Source organism: Rattus rattus, chromosome 11, assembly GCF_011064425.1.
Source record: "Rattus rattus isolate New Zealand chromosome 11, Rrattus_CSIRO_v1, whole genome shotgun sequence".
NCBI lineage: Eukaryota > Metazoa > Chordata > Mammalia > Rodentia > Muridae > Rattus > Rattus rattus.
Window position 1 is genome coordinate 28,928,187 of NC_046164.1, and position 25,507 is coordinate 28,953,693.

Sequence of the window (25,507 nt, forward strand, 5' to 3'; positions counted from 1 at the left end):
CTGTCCTGTCCTCTGTTAATATAACTCAAACGTAGCTGGTAGGGTCTGTTTGTTTTGAAAAAAAACAATATTTCTGGAAACAAACAGCTAGACACACATTTGTTAATAGGTTTAGCATTTCCGTGAAATTGTTTTTTACTTCGCCACTGGTTTTGACCACAGAGCAACCTTGGTCCTGCTCTTTTGTCAAAAATTTCTATAAAGCATATTCATCTGCATGACAGAAAACAGCACAGCTCCACTGGCATTTATTAAAGCTGGACATTGGCAGAAGGACTTTTTTTTTATTATAAACCTGTTCTCATACCACATGACTATTATTGATAATAAGAAAGACATCATTCAATCTTTTTTTTTTTCAGAAGGTAAAAAAAAAATCTAACTTCTGCAGCCATGTAGGCAGACGCAATCAGTTCAGTCTGGACAAGACCGTAGACAGAATCAGTAATCCATTGAGGCAACCTCATTTCTCTAAATAAAAGTCAAAACACATTTGCTCTTATTTGATGAGTATTCAAAGTCAGCAAGCCCAGAAAATGTGATAAACAGAAAAAAGCAGACTTGTCGCTAAAATGATTAGATAAATATTAAATGAATAAATGATAGTGCCACTCACAAATGCCGCCTAAAGTTTGATGTCAGCCTCGAGGGATTTTGCCAGAAGAGTGTTGAAGGGCTCACTTCTTGTCTCTGCCAGTCCACATCTCAACCAAGTGAAATTTATGATACGTGGCATATTTTCCAAATTTAATGGTAACATGAATCTAAAAAGATCCAAATAAACAAAGAAAAAGCTTCAATGGACTAAAATAAGGAGTGAAAATTACTTGGATAAAGTTAAATGGAGCAATATTAGCTCCCACACTGGTGTCCAAAGTGTGTGGGGGAGGGGAGGATCACTTAGCTATTGAGAAATCTAATTCAGTATCTGCTGAATCGCTAGAAAATAAGTAAGTAGAATTAAAAACAAAGTCTAATCTTCACTAATCAGACACATCAACAATGGCATGGGTTGTGCACAATAGGATAGACCGTTGACTTTTACTGGCACAAGGCAAGAAAGGTGATAATGAAGGCCAGCCACGAGTGAACCCCATTGACAGCAGTCATCAATTTCATCTTGAGAAGTTAATGATGGTTAGCCAAGAAAGGATAAGCCATCATCAGGATCAGCAGACCCCAAGAAGACATCACAACTCTTATCACTGGCGAAATTAGGTAGATCTTGCTGCATTGCACAGAAATGAAAAACGGCAGAGAATCTTGAATGTTGCACTGGCCACCCTTGGTGATAAAGTTTTAACCAAGCCATTTAGACATTAGCCAGTGTCCACATTCTACAAGCCCTTTAAGCGTTTTCAATTACTTACTGTAAAATACATTTAAACCTATAATTGTATTACTTTTTTTTACTCTCCTCCTGGTCCACCCTCCCACAGTTCCTCTTCCCGTCCTCCCCACCCCTGTTTCTAAGAGAATGTTCCATCTCCAGGCCTCCCCACTCCCTGGGGCCTCAAATCTCTAGAGGGCTAGGTGAGTCTTCTCCCACTGAGGCTGGACCAGACCATAACTGTGTCAGGGACCTCAGACCAGCTACTATACGCTGCCTGGTTGGTGACTCGGTGTCTGAGAGATCTCAGGGGTCCAGGTTAGTTGAGACTGCTGGTCTTCCTAAGGGGTCACTCCCCTCCTCAGCTTCTTCCAGCCTTTCCCTAATTCATCCACAGGGGTCCCTGACTTCAGTCCAGTTGTTGAGTGTAAGTATTTGCATCTGTCTCAGTCAACTGCTTGTTGGGCCTCTCAGAGGACAGCCACACTACACTCCTGTCTGTAAGCACACCACAGCATCATTAATAGTGTCAGGCCTTGGAGCCTCCCCTTGAGATGGATCCCAAGTTTGGCCTGTCACTGGACCTCCCTTTCCTCGGGCTTTTCTCCATTTTTGTCCCTTTTTAAACAGGAACAATTCTGGGTCAGCGTTTTTGACTGTGGAATGGCAACTCCATCCCTCCATCAAGAAAGACTTGATGCCGTCTTTCTACTAGAGGTGTTCCCTCTCCTCACTGTTGGGCATTTCATCTAAGGTCCTTTGAGTCCTAATAGTCTCTCACCTCCAGGTTTCTGGTACTTTCTAGAGGGCCCCCCACCTCCCACCTCCAAGGTTGCATATTTTCATTCATTCTGCTGGTCCTCGGAGCTTCTCTCCTGTCCCCTCCACCTGCCCCCATACTCGATCATGTCCCCCTTTTCCCCTCCTCCTCCCCTCTCCCACCCCAGTTCCCTCCCTCCCTCTGTCTCCCATGATTGCTTTCTTCTACCTCCCAAGTGGGATTGTAGCATCCTCACTAGAGTCCTTCTGCTTGTTAACCTTCTTTGAGTTCTGTGAATTGTATCAGTGATCAAGAGTAAAACCTATAATTTAAAAACTAATAATGTTATGTTAACAGACCAGTAAGAGTTCAATAATTTTTAGATATATGTAAGTTCTTCTTCACGTCAGGTGCTTCTTAATTTAGTTAATATAATGTCACTGGTATAACATTTGCCTACCATGTTCAAGGCTGTAGGTTAAACACCCAATACTACAAAAAATAAACAAATGGATAAAACAATTTAAACAAACAATATCAAGTCTGAAGTATAGTCCTTAAGTGGACATGATCTGAAACAAACACAGTAGAAACTATTGGACAGAAAGGCACGTGGGTTCGAGGAAAAACTAGCACATGGAGAAAATGACAGAAGGGTACATGAAAGGTCTTTGCAGATAAAGATGCTAGGACAGAGGAGAACTACTGAGATTGTTTCCTACTCACACATAGGTTGGAAAAGGATCAGATGACAGACGATGTCCAGGATAATATATTTTCTTCTTCTTAAAACATGTTTTCAGACGACGTATGAAGAGACGGCTCAGCAGTTAAGTGGTTTTTTTTTTAAATTGGATATTTTATGTATTCACATTTCAAATGTTATCCCCTTTTCAGTTTCCCCTCCAGAGCCCTGCTATCCCCCACCCCCGCTTCTATGAGGGCACTCCCCTCCCAACCATCCACTCCTATCTCCCTGCCCTGGGTTCTCCTGCACTGGGGCTTCAAGCCTTCACAGGACCAAGGTCCTCTCCTCCTACTGATGCCCAACAAGGGCATCCTCTGCTACATATGCGGCTGGAGCCATGGGTCCTTCCATGTGTAAGCTTTGGTTGGTGGTTTAGTCCCTGGGAGCTCTTGTGGGGTGGGGGTTCTGGATGGTTAATATTGTTGTTCTTCCTATGGGTTGCAAACCCCTTCAGTGCCTTCAATAAAATGGTTTTTTTGTTTGTTTGTTTTTGTTTGTTGGTTTTTGTTTTTTTTTTTTTTTTTTGCCCAGGCATGGGGACCTGATTATTCCCAAATAAAAAAGCCAAGTTGATAATTCACACTTGATCCCAGCATTGGTAGAGACTGGTAGAACCTTCGGCTTGTTGGCCAATCAACCTAGTCAAATCAGCAATCTATAAGGTCCAATGAGAACCTTGACTCAAAAAATTAAGGTTTGCCTTCTGAAAAACACTATGCAAAGTTAACCACTGACTTCCAAACATATGCATATACATGCACATGATATCACACACACACACACACACACACACACACACACACACACACTAAAATAATTTTTAAAGAACCCATTGTCTAATGCTCGTATAAAATTCTAACTAGCTGTCCCAGTGCCTGGACAACTGTGAGATGAGTGAACTACAGAACCGCGATGAGCCCCCAAACATTTACTGGTTTGTTGCTTAGGCCTTCTATTTAACTGAGATCATTTCTAAGCTCTGATTCCTATGGACAATAGTGCCCCGAGAATATCATGGATCTGGAAAAATGAATGGTAAAGACCTCCAAAGGCTGGCATGCTGATCATGAATGAAATGGAGAGCATTCTCACTCGGTGTAAATAATGCTGATGGAATCAGGAAGGTTCTCAAGTCTGGACTGCCAGGTCCACTCTGGGTTTCTCGTGTGTAAACAAAATGGCTTCTCACCCAACTGCTAACCAGGAATCCTAGGCTTCTCCAAACCAACTCATATCACATGATCACTTCCAGTTCATTTGGCCCAAGGCACACCAACGAAATTGTCTGTCTTAGACCTATGCTTGCTTTGTGCTTCTATCACAGAGGATGGTGGACTAGATGTTTTCTAAACAACAAAATGCTACTCGTTCACAGCTCTGTTCATTGATGTAAGCTAAAGTCAAAAGCCCAGTCGCTGGTGAGCATGCTCTTGCTGTACCACCCCTTACTGGAAAAGAGAAGACAAAGGGCCACAGGGTGAGAACACAAGAACAAAACAGCCAGATGAAGTCTGACCACATGCTTGACTAACACCCTTCAGTCCCAGCTCTCCAGAAGCAGAGGCAGGTGAAGCTCTGTGGATTTCAGATCAGCCTGGTCAACATAATAAATTCTAGGTCAGCCAGGGTTCCACAATGGTGCTCTCTCTATCTGAGACAGAGGGCAGGAGAGACGGGTGGGGGCAAGTATTTTACAAGGATGCCAGCATCCTGTTAACAATATAACTGCTTTTGCTTATTGAGTTAAAACACCCGCAAAAGTTCTGACCTCCTGAGACTGTTGCTTTGGTAAAAACAATTCCCAACACACGAACCTCGCTGGCACATTGAGAATATAACAGTCTGTATCATTGCCTAGCCTTGAGCTAATCAACAAATGCTGAAAGAATATATCTTAAGGATTGTCCCAAGTCCATCAAGATCACGGATCTTGCTATGTTTCTAAGAACTTCCTCAAAAAGAAATGTTTCCATCGGTCTGCTCATGGATGGAAGTTTAAGTCCCTACATCATCTCAACCCATCTAAGAACAATATCTAACCATCCTTATAGTTCTACTGAGGCACAGAGAAGAATAATTTTTATTTGCAGAGCAGAAAATTCATCCAAAATAAAGTATTTCAAACAGAGAGAATACTAATATTCAGACACTTTCACACTGAACCAGCTCTGGGTATCTTCATCTAGCTCTGTGTATCTTCATCTATTGACATCAACTTAATTTTATCTGTACTTTCCGCATCACTAAGAAGTCCCCAGGGGCTGAGAGGAAATTCTGAGTGCTTCTCTGTGGTTGTTGCTAGGAAACAACATCCTTGGTATCGGAGTGCTAAGACTGAAACGCTGTGTGAAGTCACCGGTTCATAAAGGAAAACCTTTGGTAAATAGATTGTTTAGGCGTGAGTAAATTGATGTTCTCTCTCTGTGGCAAAATGTTCTTGTGTAACCTTTGAATAATGGTGTGCTCCAAGGCCTCTATTCTTTGCTTGGATCCAGCTGCCATTATCGCTCCCATGAGAGCTCCAGCATCTATATAAATGAGAGTTCGAGTTCTCTTTTCTCCCCCAAATCATATGTAATTATCTCAGTGCCTACAGCACTGTGAGTAATGAGTTTTAGTTAAACAAAGTGAAATGAGCTTAGAAATAAAGACCCAAACCACTGACTACGTGAATTGTTGAATGCAGTGGTTTCTCCTTGTCCACAAGGAGGTATGGTTTAAGAAGTCCAGAAGAGAGAGGCCCAACGCACTGCATAGGCCAACCCCATACAGACTGTACCTTTCCTTTCCATACGTATCTAGGACATGAACTAGACAAAGAACAACAAATAATGAGCACAATAAAACAGAAACAACTTCAGGTACAACATATGCAATGACAACTGTAACAAACTGCAATCAGGCCTAAGTGAATATAGTCTCACTATCAAGAAAGGTCATTTGAATGAGACCCTGAAGTACGAGGCAGTTGATCAGATAACTGATACCAAATAGCAAATGGGTAGGAAGCATAAATGGTTCAGCAAGGATGCGCTGGACCAAGAGGTCTCTGACATCTTGGATGGGCTAGAGCAGGAGAGCATGGGATTTCATAGCACTGCTAAGAATGATGTGCATGCCTCGTGAAATGTTTATGTTTAGAATTTTCCACTTACTGTTCCCAGACCATGGCTAACTGGGCCACCTAGACTGTGGGAAGGGAAATATTATGTAAGAGAGAACAAACGTGAATATTAAAGTCTGCTTTGGCTGATGGTCACATTCCAGTTTTATTTAGTGTTATGCTGAAGTCGGAGCTAACAGAGCTGCCAGTTTGGCTCGCCCACTCCTTCTTCTCTCTTAACCCAAACTACAAAACTCTCTGTGACTCTCACAACTCGAACTCATGCTTGAATTTTTGCCCTAGATTCTAACAACTGAAACAGTAGCTGGAGGTTGAAATCTATCACCTCGTTAGTTTAGAAAGCCTAGAGCAAGCCAGAAACTTTTATATTCCTGCATGTGGAGATTATCTCTGTGTTTATCTGTTCATCTCTCTGTATGTCTGCCCATCCATCCATCACTTATCTATCTATTCCTCCATCCATCTACCGTGCATCTATTAAGCAATTCATCATAGTCTATCTCTCCATCAATCACCAAGCTATCTACTCATTATCCATCAGTTATCTGTCCATTCATCACCCATCTACAGTCCATCCATCCTATATCTATCCATCCATCCATAATCCATCTATCTATCCATCACCAACCTATCCATCTATCACCTATCGATCCTTCCATCTATCACATGTCTATCTATCCATCACTTAAATACCTATCACCTATCTATCCATCCATCGCTCGTATATCCATTTATCCATCCACCCATCACATATTTATTATTCCAGTCATCTACAAACCATCTATTCTTCTATCCATCCATCACACATCTATTAATCAGTCCACCACACACACATATATGTATATATATATCACATGTACATATTACATATATACATACATGGATATATATGTGATACATGGATATATCCATCAGCCATCTATCTATGTACATAACTTCTGTAGAGCTGTTCATGGATTCCAGTCAGATATTCAAAACAATGTTAAGCATTAGTGTCATATATTTGTACCCAAGTTTAACATAAATCTCCAATATATCAGTTACTCCCAAGTAGCCCAACAGATTCTTAGAAACAATGTTTACATAGAACAGTAAATAAATGGTACATGAATTATTTCATATGGATATTACTCTTGGAGAAAAGAAAAAAGTTTTAATGGGTGATGGCTTAATGAGAAATTAAATACATTATAATATTTTGCGATAAATTAGGGGTATCAAATATAAAACAGCTATTGTTCAATAAATTCAGGGATCAGAATTTTTTAAATGTTTTTGAATTTTAATTATTTTAAGGAGTAAAACCAAAACAGCTTTTTCCTCAGGCACACATACCCACAAAAGAGGAACCAAGACAAAGACTAAAATTTACCTCGTGCTTGAACTGGTAAACTGGTGCAGTTCTTTGTCACCTAAATTCCCCTCCCAAATCTTAAGCTTTCTCTGTAAATATCTTGGAAAGATGCAACTGCTTTAATCAAAAGTAGACCAGCATAATGCATACTATAAAGTGTTCATAAGGTTATCTTTGAAACAAGTGTCAGTAACTCTAAGAAAAAATAATGCTTTTCTAAATTCGAGGTGAGTATAAAACAAAAAGGGAAACACCAGCTGTGTGTCTAACTGGGTTGAACTTGATTTTAAATGCGCCGGATTATTTTTTAGAATTTTAAAACATATCCAAGCATTATTCTTGTTATACAATTTACACTTCTACACCACCATGACTCAGCTAAGCCACTGACAAATGGGGACAGACCAGAAGGAAAAGGACAGGCCATGAATATAAGACCTTCCATGTCAAAGCCAGGGCTGTCTTCAATCTTCTCTGAGTTTCGTTGACATCAAAGTCCACCCTTACAAATCCAAAGAGATCAATAATTCATAAAGCACCTAGTATAATCAAGAATGTAAATAATTCCTAAGATTTTACCTGTGTGTTATGTATAACAGTAGTAGTAGTAGCTATTATGGAAGGATCTAAGCCGAGTTACTTTTCTAAACAGAACATGTTTCTTTGTAAATGCCTGGATCATTTATTAAAGATTTGAATCTTTTGCTATATTCCATTTCATTATCCCTAAGGCCCTCCTTTTAATAACCATGTTTATCATTTGATTCTGTTTTTGTTCTTAGATAACACACAATCCAAACCCACTTCCAGAGCCCTGAAATGCAGCCACCCCTTGCTTGAACAGAAAAGCACCCATCTGTAGATACAATAAAAACAAATTTGTAACCATGGTTCAGGGTAGCAAAGGGCCTGGGAGCTTATGCTCGCTAAAGCCAGATGCATCTCATCCTCAGTGTAGCCACTCCTAACCCATAGAAATGGCATCCATATGACATCTATCTCCATTCAAGGTCAAAATGATTTTTTGATCCTAATGTGCTCTGGATCTTTCCTCTGGGTGGACAACTGTCTTCAGAATAGCCCAATGGTGCTTTTTATGACTGTGCTGTGCTTCTTCACTTCAGATGGCTATACCACCGATGACATCGAATTTTACTGGAATGGAGGAGAGGGAGCAGTAACTGGGGTCAATAAAATTGAGCTTCCCCAATTTTCAATTGTCGACTACAAGATGGTGTCCAAGAAGGTGGAGTTCACAACAGGTAAAGAAGTTTCCTCCCTAATAATCCATGCATTATAAAAAGAGATGGTGATTCTAAATCAAATAACTCTCTCTCTCTCTCTCTCTCTCTCTCTCTCTCTCTCTCTCTCTCTCTCTCTCTCTCTCTCTCCCCCAGGGGCATATCCACGACTATCACTAAGTTTTCGTCTAAAGAGAAACATCGGTTACTTCATTTTGCAGACCTACATGCCCTCCACGCTGATCACAATTCTGTCCTGGGTGTCGTTTTGGATCAACTATGATGCATCTGCAGCCAGAGTCGCCCTAGGTAATGCAGTCCCTCTTTTTCTTGGCCAGTAAATCAGCCCTTCGGACAAAGTGCTAATATTCAGGATCAAAAGCAAGACCTCTCATGTAGCAAGTAAAGGAATTAGGCTGCAATGGGATACTTAAAAATAAAATATCCAAAATGAAGTGTAAGAATGCAATATCTCTTAGCACTTGACAAAAAAAATGGAATATGTTTCCCATCATATGAGCGTTTTGTAGATTATTTGATAGAATCTCATTATATTGTGTTTTTCCCCAAATCTATGATGACTTCCTCTTTGTTCCCTGCTTCGGAGTGTGGAAACAATTGTAACTCATTATTTTAAAATAAACGTGGAGAATGCTAGAACTCGTGACTGTTAGCAAGCTACATCAATTGTCGAGAAATACTACCCTTTGATTAACTGAAGTTAAAACACATCAAACTGCGTCTCTCCTTCAAATAGAGCTCATTATGTTCAATAAGGCGCAAACAATTCATCAGCTATATTAATGATCTGTGATCAAGACAGAATAAAAAATGCTCTCCCATTTGTTGGAACAAAATTCAGAATTAATCTTACCATGGTTGAATAATTACTGAAAACTGGAAGGCTATATTTGCGAGTGTAAATGGTTCTTTGGGAGGCTACAATGTGTAAAATATGTCTGATGATTTATCCGTGTGTAGTTCTGCTTCATTACTTAATACTCAGAAACATATTAGATATCACTCCAGTTTCAGAGAGACAAGGGAAAGGAGGGAAACATCACATCTGGCTTAGACAACGCATTACATCTCCTCTCCTTTGAAATGACTAAGTTCATTAATTGCCCAGTGTGTCCCCTCACACATAGACTAATTGCCATATCTCCAGCCCTCTTCCACTGGCTGAGTGCAGAGCCTCGCAAAGTCAAGTGATCGTAGCCTCGTATCAACCTGAGGATATTGTAAGTACGAAGAACACAGACAAATAGTTGTTTATATTATATATGCACCTTCAACACACCAGTATAATGTGAATATAACCCTGTGCGTATGCTAAGGTAAGACTCTGGATGATAGCCAATCCAGATCAAGGAAAAATCTCACAAGTCTACAAGTGCACTGTGGCTCTCTATAGGTGCCTATTCTCAGAGCAAATGACATTTACATTAAAGGTGAGAGGGGCGGAGAGACGGCACAGCAATTAAGGGCTTGTACTGCTCTTTTAGAGGACATAAGCTCAGCACCCATGGGTGGCTCACAGCCAGTTGTAGATCCAGATCTAAGGGCCCCGATGCCCTTTCCGGCCTCCTTGGGCACTTGCATTCACAAAGGCAGATAATTTTTTAAGAAACCAAACATATATGAAAGATGTCTGGCATATAAAATCTTTAAAATATAGAACAAGATATCGTTTTTTATTGGCTATTTTATTTACATTTCAAGTGTTATCCCCCTTCCCAGTTTCCCCTCCACAAACCCCTATCCCCACCCCACCCCTGCCTCTCCCACCGGCCCTCCCACCCCTGCCTTCTTAAAACATTTATTTACTACTTTCTAATTTAAAATAAAAACTAAAAGCATAAATTTAGTGGCTATATAAAAGAATGGTTATTACTGTAAACACATTAGCTAGTACTATGGTAGATGAACTTTAAAGGTTTATTCAAATAAACAAGATAAGGTATAAACTTGATAAGGGAATTCTTATCAAGCCAATACGTTTGAGTTAAACATATTGGATTGAACCCATTTTAAATAATATTTTTACTTATTCTTTGAAAATGTCTTGCACATACACAAAGTATTTCGATCATTTCACCTCACTACTCCCCCTTCAACTCTCCCCAGGAACTTCCAACCCCGTTTCCCTTCTGACTTTATTGTCTATTATTATGCAAACTGTCTACACAAGTCTAGTTTCTCTTTGTATTTCTTTTCTCTCAATCATTATTGCATCATTACCATCGTCAGTACAATACCCTCGGTTCACGGTCACACAAGCATTATTCCATTAACACTGTTTAGATCAGGCAGAGCACATGAACCATAACCAGCACTGAATCTGTAGGTATTAAACTTCTGCATCAAATCTACACACTGCTTTTTAATAAACCTTTTCCTGGCACTGGGAAATGAACTGGTTACAGGCCCTGGAAACTATAAAACCAAGGTAATATTTCAACAGCCAATACAATGCAACAAAGATGGTGTTGAATATAGAGGACACTTAATGTAAATCACAAACTTCCTTAAATGTCTCTTCCTTTGGCAATGCCCCACATGAATGACAAGTGAGCAGAAACTGTAAAACGAAACTTTGAGTTGAGGTTTGGTATAGATTCGTGAGGTGAAGTCAGTTACCCCAACCTGGTCACCGACTTTGAGTCTAGCAGTGACTGCTGTGGAGATCAGGCTCACAAAGACAGACTCCAGAGGGAAATGGCTGCGGGATGGAGAAAGGGGAAAGAAGGAGGATGTAAGGATGCAGCTGCACAGCAGAGAGAGAAGGGAGTGGGATCCTAGGAACTTTATAAACTTTTAGCGAATTTGTGTGTGCCCGTGTGTGTGTGTGTGTGTGTGTGTGTGTGTGTGTGTGTGTGTGTGTGTGTGTGCTATGTGTGTGTGTGTGTGTGTGTGTGTGCGTGTGTGTCTATGTGTGTGTGTGTCTGTGTGTGTGTGTGAGTGTGTGTGTGTGTGTGTGTGTGTGTGTGTGTGGCTGTGTGTGTGTGTGTGTGTGGCTGTGTGTGTGTGTGTGTGTGTGTGTGTGTGTGTGTGTCTGTGTGTGTTGTGTGTGTGTGTGTGTGTGTGTGTGTGTGGCTGTGTGTGTGTGTGTGTGTGTGTGTGTGTGTGTGTGTGTGTGTGTGTGTGTGTGTGTGTGTGTGTGTGTGTGTGTGTGGCTGTGTGTGTGGCTGTGTGTGGCTGTGGCTGTGTGTGTGCGTGTGTGTATGCGTGTGGCTGTGGCTGTGTGTCGGTGTGTCTGTGTGTGTGTGGTGTGTGTGTGTGTGGCTGTGTGTGTGTGTGTAAGAGAGAGGGGGTGGGGTCAGAAAATAGCTTTCTGAGGTGGTCCTCACAGTTCACCTTGCAGGATTTTGTTCTGCCTTTTCACAGATATAATGCCTTTTCACAGATATAATATGCCTATATCATAGATATAGGCACAGATATAGATGATATAGATAAATATAGATGAAGCATGTATATAAGCGTATAGATGTACTTATTTTTAAACCATCATCAGCCCTCCATTCTCTGTGCACTCTATGCCATGCCTTAGTAATAGAATCTAGAGAAAGCCCGTCATTTCATCTTTAGAAACGTACGCGCTTTAGTTCAGTGGTTCATCATGCTACTGCCATCGTGGCAATACACCATGAAGGGGCAGCGTTATCTTCCTGGCTTTGGAAAGCATAGCTTCACAAAGGTGCCCACAGCTGAGCTTCCGTTTTCTGCCCCCAGGAATCACCACGGTGCTGACCATGACAACCATCAGTACTCACCTCAGGGAGACTCTGCCAAAGATCCCTTACGTCAAAGCGATTGATATCTATCTCATGGGTTGTTTTGTGTTCGTGTTCCTGGCTCTACTGGAGTACGCCTTTGTAAATTACATTTTCTTCGGAAAAGGCCCTCAGAAAAAAGGAGCGAGCAAACAAGACCAGAGTGCCAATGAAAAGAACAAACTGGAGATGAACAAAGTCCAGGTAATGCACCATATATTGCTAATATCACTTCTATTATCTTTATCAATGAAGGGCTGCCCGGGAATATTCTTAACAGAAAAACACATTTATGAACCATTATTTGTTGTTATGAAGACGAAGCCATCTCCTCAGGATACAGATTTGAGAATATTTGACTGAGGAAAATTATTAGTTAGCATGATTGTAGCAAAACAGCTGAAGCAGGCTGATGTTATAAAGACAAGGAGTTTGTTTGCACACCGTTTTGGAGGCTGCAAGTCGGAACAGCATGCTACTGACTTTGCCACTATGGATGTTGGTAAGTTATATGTGGGGCAAAGTGACTATGTCACAAAGCAGAAATCCAGACAGAAATGTGGGGCTCTCTGAGCCCCTTCCTAGAACAGCATCTACAATTAGCTAGCCACCTTTCACTAAGCTATGAATCTTGAAGATCTACCTCCCAACACTGTCACACTGAAAATACAGTTTCCCACACTTGGAGATCCTGGGGGAGGCACAAAACCCATACCTCAGCTAGAGTGTATCCCTGTGTCTGAGCTCAGCCGCAAGTCCCCTGGGCTTCATTCTAAGTTGTTCGTGAAATTACATGTGGAAGGATAATGTGGACGCTGCTCAGCAAACAGTGGAGAGGTAGCTGACTTAACCCTCAGTAGAACTGAAGGTATTCCTAGTGTGGTTAAGCCACGAGCTCAGATTCAACCAGGAAAGCAGTTGAGTGTGCACTTTACAAGTACTTCTCAGAGAGAGAGAGAGAGGGAGAGAGAGAGAGAGAGAGAGAGAGAGAGAGAGAGAGAGAGAGAGAGAGAGCCCAAATGTGCTGCCAAAATTAAAATACAAAGTAGTTTGTATCAAACTCACTTATAGCCTGGAGTCATGAAAACCTGCAATTTTTTAATGCTGCTTAAAGACTTTAGTGACTGAAGAGGAGTGAAAGACAGGAAAGCCCTGGCCTTCAGAGAAGAGTGAATTGCACTTTGAGAACCACAGGCCATGAGGTGCCCAGCTTTTCACAGCAGCATGTCAGCAGGAAACTGCAGATTTCTTGGCTGGATGAGTCAAAGCAATAGACGCCAATACTTCCGGGATACCTGAAATTTCAGGAAGAATACAGTAGCCAATGCTCAAACTCTGCGTATAAACTTCCTCCGAATGTCCAGGGAAGAGGCCAAGAAACTAAGACGGCCATTTGATGGTTAGTACTGTTAGCTTGACAGGATATACACTCACCTGAGACACGAGCTTCCAAATGCACTTGAGAGGAAGTGTTTGGTTTGGTTTTGCCTTTGGTGTTCCTGTGAGGGATTACCTCAGGTTATTTGGGGTTGTGTTAGTGGAAGACTTGTCCTACAGAGTATAGCACCATTCTCTGGATTAGGTCCTGGACTGCGTTTTTTAAAAAGCAGCTGGTTGAGAGAGGGAATCCATTGCTCTCTAGTTCTTGACTGTGAATGAAACAGGACTGCTAGCTTCTCTCTCAGAGACTTTTTGACCACAATGGACAATACTCTTAAATTGTGAAACCAAGTACACACTTTCTCCCTTTAGCTGCTTTCTTAAGTTCTGTAAGCAACAGAAAATGTCACAAAGGGAAATATGACTAAGGCCTCAGAGGAAAAAAGAACAAAAACAAAAACAAAATTAGGTTTCAACTATTTTCCACAATGTGGAATTCAGCATCTGGACTTAGGGTTTATTTCTAACCCATACATATAGGAAATGCATTGAGTTTTCTATTAAATTCTCAAAATGATCTACACAGTGGAATACTACTCTGCTACCAAAAACAATGACTTTTTGAAATTCATAGGCAAATGGATCATCCTGAGTGAGGTAACCCAATCACAGAAAAACATACATGGTATGTACTCATTGATAAGTGGATATTAGCCCAAATTCTTGAATTACCCTAGATGCACAGAACACATGAAACTCAAGAAGGATGACCAAAATGTGAATGCTTCACTCCTTCTTTAAAAGGGAAACAAGAATACCCTTGGGAGGGAATAAGGAGGCAACGTTTAGAACAGAGGCAGAAGGAACACCCATTCAGAGCCTGCCCCACATGTATCCCATACATGTACAGCCACCAAACTAGATAAGATGGATGAAGCAAAGAAGTGCAGGCTGACAGGAACCGAATGTAGATCTCTCCTGAGAGACACAGCCAGAATACGACAAATACATAGGCGAATGCCAGCAGCAAACCACTGAACTGAGAACGGGACCCCGTTGAAGGAATCAGAGAAAGGACTGGAAGAGCTTGAAGGGGCTTGAGACCCCATATGTACAGCAATGCCAACCAACCAGAGCTTCCAGGGACTAAGTCACTACCCAAAGACTATACATGGACTGACCCTGGGCTCCAACCTCACAGGTAGCAATGAATAGCCTAGTAAGAGCACCAGTGGAAGGGGAAGCCCTTGGTCCTGCCAAGACTGACCCCCCAGTGAACAAGATTGTTGAGGGGAGGGTGGTAATGGGGGTAGGATGGGGAGGGGAACACCCATATAGAAGCGGAGGAGGAGGGGTTAGGGGGATGTTGGCCTGGAAACTGGGAAAGGGAATAACAATTGAAATGTAAATAAGAAATACCCAGGTTAATAAAAATGGGGAAAAAAAGAAAGCAAAAAAAAATTCTCAAAATGATCCTAATTTAGGAATAAAGTTTATGTCATAAGAATAAGGGAAAAATCTGAAGTAGACCCAATCTAACGATACATAAAACCGAGTTTCCAGCGATTCTGGGTAATATATTAGTGATTAAAGTTCCTAAAAAATCAAAACCCAAAATTCTCCAGGGATAATAACAGCCCAGAGTCTCTCTAACATGTCATTCCAAATATTTGGTCCATAGTAAAATATGAACATGCCTGAGCAGAAACAGGAAAGTGATATCACAACCAAGAGAATGCAACTTTATGAATCTCAAATGTTGACCTGAAAATTTATCACTATAGAATAACATAATTAATATATTTTAAAGTCTGTAGGAAGTAGAAATACCAGTGTAGAACTGAAAGCAACCAAAATATTCTGAAATAGAAGAGAGATTAGACGAGGTATAGGACATTCATACCATAAATACTATTTCGGTTAAGGTTTCTGTTGCTGTGTAAAACACCATGACCAAAAGCAACTTGGAGGGGAAGGGGCTCATTTCAGCTTACATGTCCCAATTGAAAGCATGAAAGAAAATGGCTGTAAGTCACGGGCTTGAACATGGCATTCGATGGACTAATATTGCAGTCTGTGGTGTAGAAGGGATTAGTTCCAGTTCCATCACTCTGCTTCTTACAAAGCTCACTGGCCTTTGGAGATGCCTGAACTGGAACCACAATTCTGCTTGTACTTACTTCCTCTGTTCACTGTCCCCAAGGAACCCTACACTTCTGCTGTCGGACTGCCACAGTAGCATGTGTTGGTATCATTGTTCTTTAGCATCTTTCTCTTGTTAGACTAATTTACCATGAGAGACAACAGGGCTTTGTCTAGTGTATTTACTATTCTTTCCTCAATGGCTACAGTGGGGTAGAACTGGAATAAGGATGTCTTTAGGGAGTGAATGAGTATCAGATAGACCTTCTCCATTAAAGATTTTAGAGCTCATTTAAGTTATTGACTGACATGTCATTATGCTTTATAAATTCTTACATCCTCATATGAAATGAGAAAAGGAGACAGTAGCTTCTATCCAACGCTGTCTTATTGTTCCTTTTTTTTTCCATTTGGTGTGTGTGTGTGTGTGTGTGTGTGTGTGTGTGTTGCTAGGTATTGAACTCAGGGGCCTCTTGCACATTAGGTAGTGAAATCACTGATTAATAATGTTTTTTATTAAACATGTTATGAGAAACTATGGTATTCATTATAAATCACCATGCCGTATACTGTTGAAAATAAGCTTCAAAGTGATTAGGGCTAAGATTTTACTGACTCTTCCAAATGTAGATGGAATGAGTGAACAGTGTCCCAGTTGGGGCTACTATTGCTGGGGTGAAACATCATGTTCTAAAGTAACTTGGGAAGGAAAGTAATTCTCTGGCCTAAACAGCAGTATTCATCCTCCAAGGGAGTAAGGACAGGAACTCAGGCAGGACAGGAACCTGGAGGCAGGAGCTGATGCAGAGGCCAGGGCATGCGCTGCTTACTGGCTTGCTCCCCCTGGCTTGCTCCTCCTGCTTTTTGTATAGAAACTGGGCCACCTGCCCAGGGAAGGCACCACCAGCAATGGGCGAGCCCTCCCCATTGATCACCAATTAAGAAGATATCCTACGTGGCTTTTATGAAGGCATTTCCTTAATTGAAGTTTCTTCCTCTTAGATGACATTAGCTTGTGTCAGGTTGACATAAAACTATCCAGCACTCAGTGTCACACCATCTCGTGCCACTTAACATGATCTGCAAAGGCCTGGATTTGAAAGATCCTGACCTCATCATCTTCTGAGCCCCTGGGAATGTGTCCAACAGGAAGTTCCATCCGCCCAGCATTTCCTCTCCAGAAGGTGAATAATGTCACCTCTGCCATTTCCAAAACTGCCACCCTGTGGTTAAATTCAAATTTATAGAAATTATTCTATTTCCCCTTAATATTCTGGCTGAGTAATCTTATTCTTTCCTACGAGATGCTTGTAAAAAGTCAAACGTAATTGCTATGTGTCTAGTCTCCTAGACTTCTCATTTGAAGGGGCTCTAGGATTTGCCTTGGTGTCATGGAGTATGGAGGGACATTGTTCATTATTGCACATTACTTTTGATGGCCTCAGCTGGCCAGTTAGGTCAAGGGACAGCCGAACCGACACCTCGGAAGTTCAGGCCCTGTATTGATTTATACTTCCACCAGCTGCACTGAAACATTTTTTTATATGAGTGCAGATGCCGAATCCAGACATTATGAGAGTTTCAATCTCCAAGGTGATAAAGACGGTAGATTCATGAGCCCCTTGGGCGCCATTTGAAGCTGGGGATGGTATTTAGAGTTTTGAAAGACAGATTTCACAGCAAAACAAGACTTTAAGCAAGCTGCCTCTGGGATGCCTTCATACTAACCTAGAACTTTTTAGTTGTGCATACTGGCCACAGTGTCTGCTGTGTGAGAATAAATAAAAGGGATGACATGAACACAGGGGTGGTTGGTGACCAGACACTACAGAAAGTCATTATAAATCATGAAGAACACTGGGAGAATCGATGAAAGATTCATAGCCAATTGAAATTGCAACCCCAAAGGTTAGGATGAGGACTTTTCTTTCTGTAATTAGATATAAGTTCTGTGATAGAGCCTCTCCTCCCACATTTCTGTCCTTTGTGGTAAATCATCCAAACACGGCCAGAGAGTTTTCTGCATGTGAAGGAAGCTGTGTGCTGGGCTGAGTTCCATTCAGAGGTATGCAGCTCACGCTTGAGTCAGAAACATACTGCTGGCCTTGCATCCAGGACCTCAGTGTTCCTCAGCATCTCCCTCCAAGGTGGCTGGAAAAGGAACTCTATCATTGATGAAATTGATTGTGCTGATTTAGCAGTTTGACCTCCACCGTTTCCACTGACACGAGCCTGTGATGTTTCCTCATGAACTGTAAACTTCACACTTTCGTCAAAACCTAGATTGATCCGCTATTCTGATCCAAGAACCTGTAGGTAGCCTCCCACTTCATCTCCTAGTCCCAGTTTCCTTTGAATTGGCACGATTTTCAGTAGATCTTTCTCTCACAGTAACCCCCAAAGCCCTAGCTTTATCACATCAAGATCTATAATCCCAGCCCAGCCCGTAAGTACTTTCTTTATAATGCCAAACCTAATATGGACAGCCCAAATGGGCCCTGGGTTTCAACCAATTTGTATGTAACCAACTTAGGTCACATTGTCATGAATAAAACAGAAAACACCAAATACTCAGGTCTGAGCAAAACACACCTATGGAGCCTAAAAAGATGCCCTCAGGCCCACTCAAGCCACATGCACAACAGAATGCCGGAGTGGCTATATCAAAGGAAAGTAAGGAAGTGAGGTGAATCAGAAAGACCATACGAATAGACATTACCACAACCAACTGAAATCCTGGTGATGTGTGTGTGAAGTGCAGGCTGGGAGGACGCTAACAACAGATGAATGAAAGTAATTCAGATTTTCTAACACTCTTCACATTTTATTTACACACACACACACACACACACACACACACACACACACACACACACACACACACACACACTCCTGTCTTGACCATTGAAACTAAAACATCAGAGAGGAGAAAGATTAAGTTTGGGGCTCTTCTTTCTGTACACTTTAACTGGGTTAATCCTGTAGGTCACCTAAGATTCAGTTTTGGAAGGACCAGAAAGACACACAGCGATGATATCTTGCGATTGGTACCTGCCTATCTGAGCTAATGTTCTTTTGCGATCACTGGAAACCGTGTATAGAAGGGATGGAGAGATGCCCAGCAGTTAACAGTACTCAATGCTCTTGCAGAGGATCCTGGTTTGTTTTCCAGCACCCATGTGATGGCTCACAATTTTCTGTAACTTAGTAGCCGGGATTTGCTGCCCTTTTCTGGCTTCCTTAGACATGAGGCCTGTATACTACAGACGGACACACAGGCAAATCCCTCATGCACATAAAATAAAATACATGCATCTCTTTTGTGTATAGAATATAGAGAGAGCAATGAAAACTACCTGATAGAATGTCAGTTAGTGATGGCCACTGCAGGAAAAGTGACAAGAACCTAGCATGGTAACCATCTAAAGAATACTCCAGGAGAATAAAATGGCCGGTAAAATTCCTGAGGACTCAAAAGTCAGGCACAATGGTCCACAGATGACTTCCCATCTCAGTGGTAGGGGGGATGAGTCAGAAGAACCCCAACTTTGAGGCCAGTTTGGGGTACATAGCAAGACCCTTGCTCCCTTTCTCATGCACACACACACACACACACACACACGCACACACACACACACACACACACACACACACACACACACACGCACACAAAGTGCTTTGAGCAGAATTCTCAAGGGAAATGTCAGTGAGAAAGGTGATTGTATACATGGTATTTGGGGATTAGGATAAAAATTTTCGATTTCATTTTATGGCTTGAGAAAAAGCTAAGAAAGGCGTGAAGAGAGAAGACATCGTCTGCTTTGCATCCTACAGAATCACCCTGGCTGCTGTGCACAGAAAAAGAACTGAAGGGCCGCACTCCTAGACAAAGGAAGATCAATTATGGAGCTATGGGCCATTGTAGAGGGAGGTGGTCAGATTCTAGACGTATTTAAGTACAGCCATTTGCACTTGCTCATACAGAGGAGGAGAGAGATGTGGAAAGAAACTCAAAATGATGTTTTCTCCCTGATGAAAATTGTCAGTAACTTCATTTTGTCTTCATCATTCTTTCTATTCATTAACATATTTAATATATTTATATATTTATTTATACAAATATATTTAATATAGTTATATTTTAAAGTATATTTAAAATGTGTATCTTTGTTTGCATGTATGTAGGTTTGTGCTTAACCATCTGCCCTTTCTCAAAATGATAATAAAGTATTTGTTTCCGCTAGTCGTTATCAGAACATGCAAGGAAATGTACAAACGGTGAGCAAAGCTGCCAACAACCCCAAACCCAGACCCCCAAAAAGAGTCCAGGCCACGGGATCAGATGTGAGAGACACAGTGAGTGCAGGTGATATGGGTAGAGCCTGAAAACGAGGTCCATTCTAGGAGAGAGGGAAGTGCACAGAGGCTGTGGCCCTCCAGGCTATCTGTGGCAATGTACAGAGACCACTATTCATATGAGACAGCTTCGTCAAATAGACTGTGGGATTCCCAAGGACAGAGTTGGCTAATTCCGCAGCCAGTATCACCTTATGTATTCCCTGCCTGGTAGTTCAGAATCATTTAGTATATATGAACCTTTTTGAGTCAGCCAGCAAGAAAGAAATAACACGCTGCCTGAAACATGAATTGAGCCTGAAGGTACACCTCAAGAAGGCTTTAAAACCGCCACTGCCAACGAGATTGTATTTTACTTCAATTACACTGGATTGAGTTCTGCTATGTTTGTATATTGAAAATATTCAGTGTGGTTAAATTCAGCAAGTGGTAACATTTTTTTAACAAAGGGGTGGGGGTGATGAAGGCAGAGAGAAAGAATAACATGGAGGCCGAGCCAAGATAGAAGTTGGCACATTTGCTTCATGTTTCTCTTGAGGGAGACAACTTGCTGGTTCCTGGATCCCTGTCCTTTTTAGAGCCACCCTCAGAATTTTTGTACATACCATTTCCATCTATCAGGATTTTCCAGAAAAACAGAACCAACAACTTACAACAAAGTTTATTTTAAGGAATTATCTTGTGCAGTTGGGGAGCTGTCAAGTCTGAATTCTGGAGAGCAAGTTTCAGGCTGGAAACTAAACTGAACTTGATCCCAAATCTTTAGAACATTCTGGAATCATAAACTCAGTTCTGAGGCACACTTCCTTCTCTACATTTGCTCTAAAAATCTACCAGATAGATAGATGATTGATAGATAGATAGATAGATAGATAGATAGATAGATAGATAGATAGATAGAGCTAGAGAGAAAGAGAGAGATCTAAAAATGATAAATGATAGTTCTTTTTCTTTATATTGATTTTAAAGAGATGGATGCTGGGAGAAGAAGGCATTGCTTGTTATACTCCTTGAAAACATAAGCATGTGAGCCCCACTACTTTAAGAACCTTGTCTGCTTTGTTCACCATCTTCCCAGATTTAGAATTCACAACCAAAGTGTTTACAAGCCCTGTTCTAAAGGAAGGATGGAGAGAGATCAACAACCCAAAGCCAGCTAATCAGTCTTCCTACGGCTTTCCTTCATACGGGCGCCTTTCCATTTGTTTGTAGCCAGCTGCTACCAAGGCCAGCTAACATGCTCATCTGGGAGGAAGATGATGGAAAGGCTCAGAGTCACAAGGAGGAAAGCACAAAGGGGGCATTTGAAAAGAGCACTGAGTGCCCATATTTAACAGAGGTCACCCTGTTTGTCCAGTAAAAGATTTACTTGGTTCAAGGAGAGAGAGCTTTGTGTTTGTATAGACGAGTATAATCATAAGGGTTTTATTCATTGAGATCTTCCCATCTCTAAAATAAGGGACATATTGTCCTATAGCCACATCTAGCACAGTGCCTAAAGCCCATCAGGCACTCCATAAACATTTGCTGAATAGATGGGCACGGGGGTGGGGGAGGGATGAACAAGTGAGCACTTTAAATGTTTATCCATGTTCATCATTGAATTCCCTCCTGCCCGTCCCAAAAATGTGAAGTGACAGCTTTGGGGTTGCCTGTCTACAGCCCACCCTCCCACCCTTTATTCACCATGTGTCTTAGTTAGGGTTTTACTGCTGTGAACAGACACCATAACCAAGGCAACTCTTATAAGGACATTTCATTGGGGCTGGCTTACAGGGTCAGAGGTTCAGTCCATTATCATCAAGATGGATGCATGGCAGCATCCAGGCAGGCATGGTGCAGGAGGAGCTGAGAGTTCTCCATCTTCATCTGAGGGCTGCTAGTGGAAGACTGACGTATAGGAAGCTAAGATGTGGGGTCTTAAAGCCCACGCCCACAGTGACCAACCTACTCCAACAAGGCCACACCTACTCCAACAGGGCCACACCCACTCCAACAAGGCCACACCTACTCCAACAGGGCCACACCTTCTAATAGTGCCACTCATTGGGCTGAGCATATACAAACCATCACACTCTGCTTTCAGACAATCCATCTGCAGTGGAGGAAAGAGCAATTCCTTACATGTCCTCCTGAAGCCCCCATTCACAATGTTCATTTTCTATAGATTTAGATTCAATGATGCTGTAATGTATGACAAAAATCAGTAATGGTTTTGTTCAGGAATACAGGTACTACGATCAGCTATTCCCCTCATTATCAGACCCATCTTGAAGTCACTGGAATCCATGAGCAACCACAGTCCTTACCCACAAGTGTGTTGGGGTGCAGATCCTTCACCTTGCACCCTCATCATGAACAAATCAAAGGGAGGGGACATTCAGATGCTACAGAGCCATGGCCACCCACTTCTTTGTAAATATGCTGGGTGCATGGCCAGTGCTGATCGCTAACAAGAGATGGGAAGCTGGGTGTGATCCTGACTCATTTGTGCCTGGAAATTAATGCAGGAAGGAATAGCCTTCTTTTAGGGGGTCGTGAACAGTGGAGTATAGTCATCCTACAGAGCAATTATGTCACCACCAGCAATGCTGTAGAACAGCTAACGGTCCACACCTCCATAAAGGTCCGTCACGTCTACATTCTCTTTTGCTTTAATTCCATCTGCCTCGAGGTTTAAATTACTTATTATCTGAGTCATGCTTCACTTAGATGTCGATCCCTCATTAACGAGGCAGTACAGATGAGGCAAGGCATAGCATGCCTTCTTGGTATGTCTAAAGATGTGAAATAAAAGCCATTTTCCTTGCAGCTCTTATTTTGGGAGAAGCTGCATCAGTGCTGCAAACATAGGCCATCTAACACACACACACACACACACACACACACACACACACACACATAGAGATGCACACATGCATGCACACACAGGGGCATATACACACACAGAAGGCATACACACACAGAGATGCACACATGCATGCACACACATGCACACAGGGGCATATACACACACAGAGGCATACACACATACACACACACACACACAGACATACACACACAGCATACACATACACACACAGGCATGCACATGCAAAGTCTGTAACATCAGCTTTTACAATAACCCTATTCTAGTAAGGAAAGTTACTGGAAGTATAAAAGGTTTCTTATATGGATCTTCTTAAATGTTCCGCAAAAAGAACACTGCACTGCTGATTTAATAATTGAACAATGAGTTCAACATTCATAGAAAGTTCAAGAGCTAGATTCATTCTTTACATGTCAAAATACCACTTGAAACTATGGTTTTTAACAACCATACAGTAACTAACTAAGCATAGTTAGTTTCTGAGATTTCTTTATTTGTTAATAATTATGTATTTATTATTTATTACACAAAGTAATAAATCTCACAAAGTCCTTAAACATCTGTGTGTATGCACTAACTTAAGAAAAATATAACAAGGGCTGGAGAGGTGGCTCAGCGGTTAAGAGCACCGACTGCTCTCCCAGAGGTCCTGAGTTCAAATCCCAGCAACCACATGGTGGTTCACAGCCATCTGTAAAGGGATCTGATGCCCTCTTCTGGTGTGTCTGAAGACAGTGACAGTGTACTCGCATACATAAAATAAATAAATCTTTTTAAAAAAAGAAAAGAAAAGAAAAATATAACAAGACACATCCTGACACCAGCTTAATGAGGACTGCACGCATCCCTGGATTGTTCTAGTGTCTTTAAGTTTATCCAGATGCTCATAATCATTAAACTACACAATGTATACAATATAGATGAAGAATTCAATTTTATGAGTTTTGAGTTACATAATATTTGTAACATATTGTGTTGCAGTATTATATTCCATAATCAAAGACTTCCAAAGACTAGAAACACATCCCTTATGTTCATATTCATACACATACCTTCGTTTCAGTCACATTGTTCTAGTCATCTCCACATAGACAATTACACACTGGCCAAATACCACTGAGCTGCCAAATCTTTGACACAACTTTAATAAAAAATTCTACTTTTTCCTTTATTCCTCAGACCCTCCCCACAATGAACTCCCCCATGTCTTCTAATGACCATCTAAACTTCTCAAACAAGCTAAACATTTTTAGACAGTCTTAACTTTACCTTATAAATAACGATCAAGTCAGTTCTGGATTTTGATGCTCCTTCATAGATCTTTCTGTGAAATCATTCTTCCTTTCCCTTCTATAGTACTGCCCTTGTCCTGGGCCCCCTCACCCTCCCCTGGTACTTCTATACCTCCGAATGAGAAATAGGATTTATACTTAAGAATAAATATTAATACTTATAAAGGACAAATAAAAAGGAGGGAGCATGACATAATGCATTTGTTTGGACCGAAGAACATCTCTACAGGACAAAGTCAATGTTAGACATCAAATACAAAGCTAGATACTAGGGTTCTCTGGCCAAGATTGCCTTCTGGCAACAAGGAGGTACATGTTGTGGTATCATTTTTAGAAACCTGTTCCTTTCCAGTGCTCACCTCTCCCTAACTGCATTCAACTATGTTTAGTCGCCTATCTCTACCCCTTTGTGCTTCTTGGCCTTTTTTAGCAACATGGATTTGTAAATTCCACTTTAAAATAAAAGTTGGTGCTAAGGTTGTGTGTGGTAAGGATTCTGAGAGCAGCGTATATCCTGCACACGTTCCATCAAACACAGGAGTAGGCATGCACATGTTTGGATAAAGCACTTGAATTTACTATTATCAAGAAAGATATAAAGATACACAAAGAAAGGGGGATTTAAATTCCGCTCTGGAGATAAGAGGTTCATTTGGTTAATGTGTAAAGGAGAGACAAACAATATTCAATATTGTTTCGATGTTCGTTTCTCCACCTTCGCTGGTTCACTTGGCCTTTCCGAGACTCGGTTTTACTGTTTGCAGAACTTGGATGATCTAAAGCACTTCAGGGCACTCTACTAAAAGTAATTGATAAACTACGGAGTGTGGCGTAAATATGTTAGATATTAACAAAAGTAAATAAAAGTCCCCCAAATAAACAAACCAATGTACAGGGCTAGGCCACAGTGGGCATCCTACTTAGTTAGAATGGAACAAGACACTTATTATAGTAACACAAAATGAGAGAAAAAGAGCTGCAGGCCAAATCCAGCCACGGCTTCTCTTCATTGTCAACTCAATATTTAGAACTATCAACTACATCACGAAATTCACCGCTGGATGGTGCAAAATACAGGTAGAAAGACACAAGCTTTAAATCAAAGAATGGGCTCTCATCTTGGTTCTTAAACTAA

General features: G+C 41.3%; 1 protein-coding gene across 1 annotated transcript in view; it reads left to right on the forward strand.

Annotated features, from left to right (window-relative positions):
* The window catches only part of Gabrb1 (gamma-aminobutyric acid type A receptor subunit beta1), a 422,689-nt gene that overhangs the window by 393,141 nt on the left and 4,041 nt on the right, over positions 1-25,507 (forward strand). Inside the window, exons 6-8 of the mRNA XM_032916107.1 lie at positions 8,441-8,578; positions 8,714-8,866; positions 12,293-12,537. Of these exons, the coding sequence (XP_032771998.1) occupies positions 8,441-8,578; positions 8,714-8,866; positions 12,293-12,537 (536 nt within the window). The remainder of the gene's footprint in view (positions 1-8,440; positions 8,579-8,713; positions 8,867-12,292; positions 12,538-25,507) is intronic.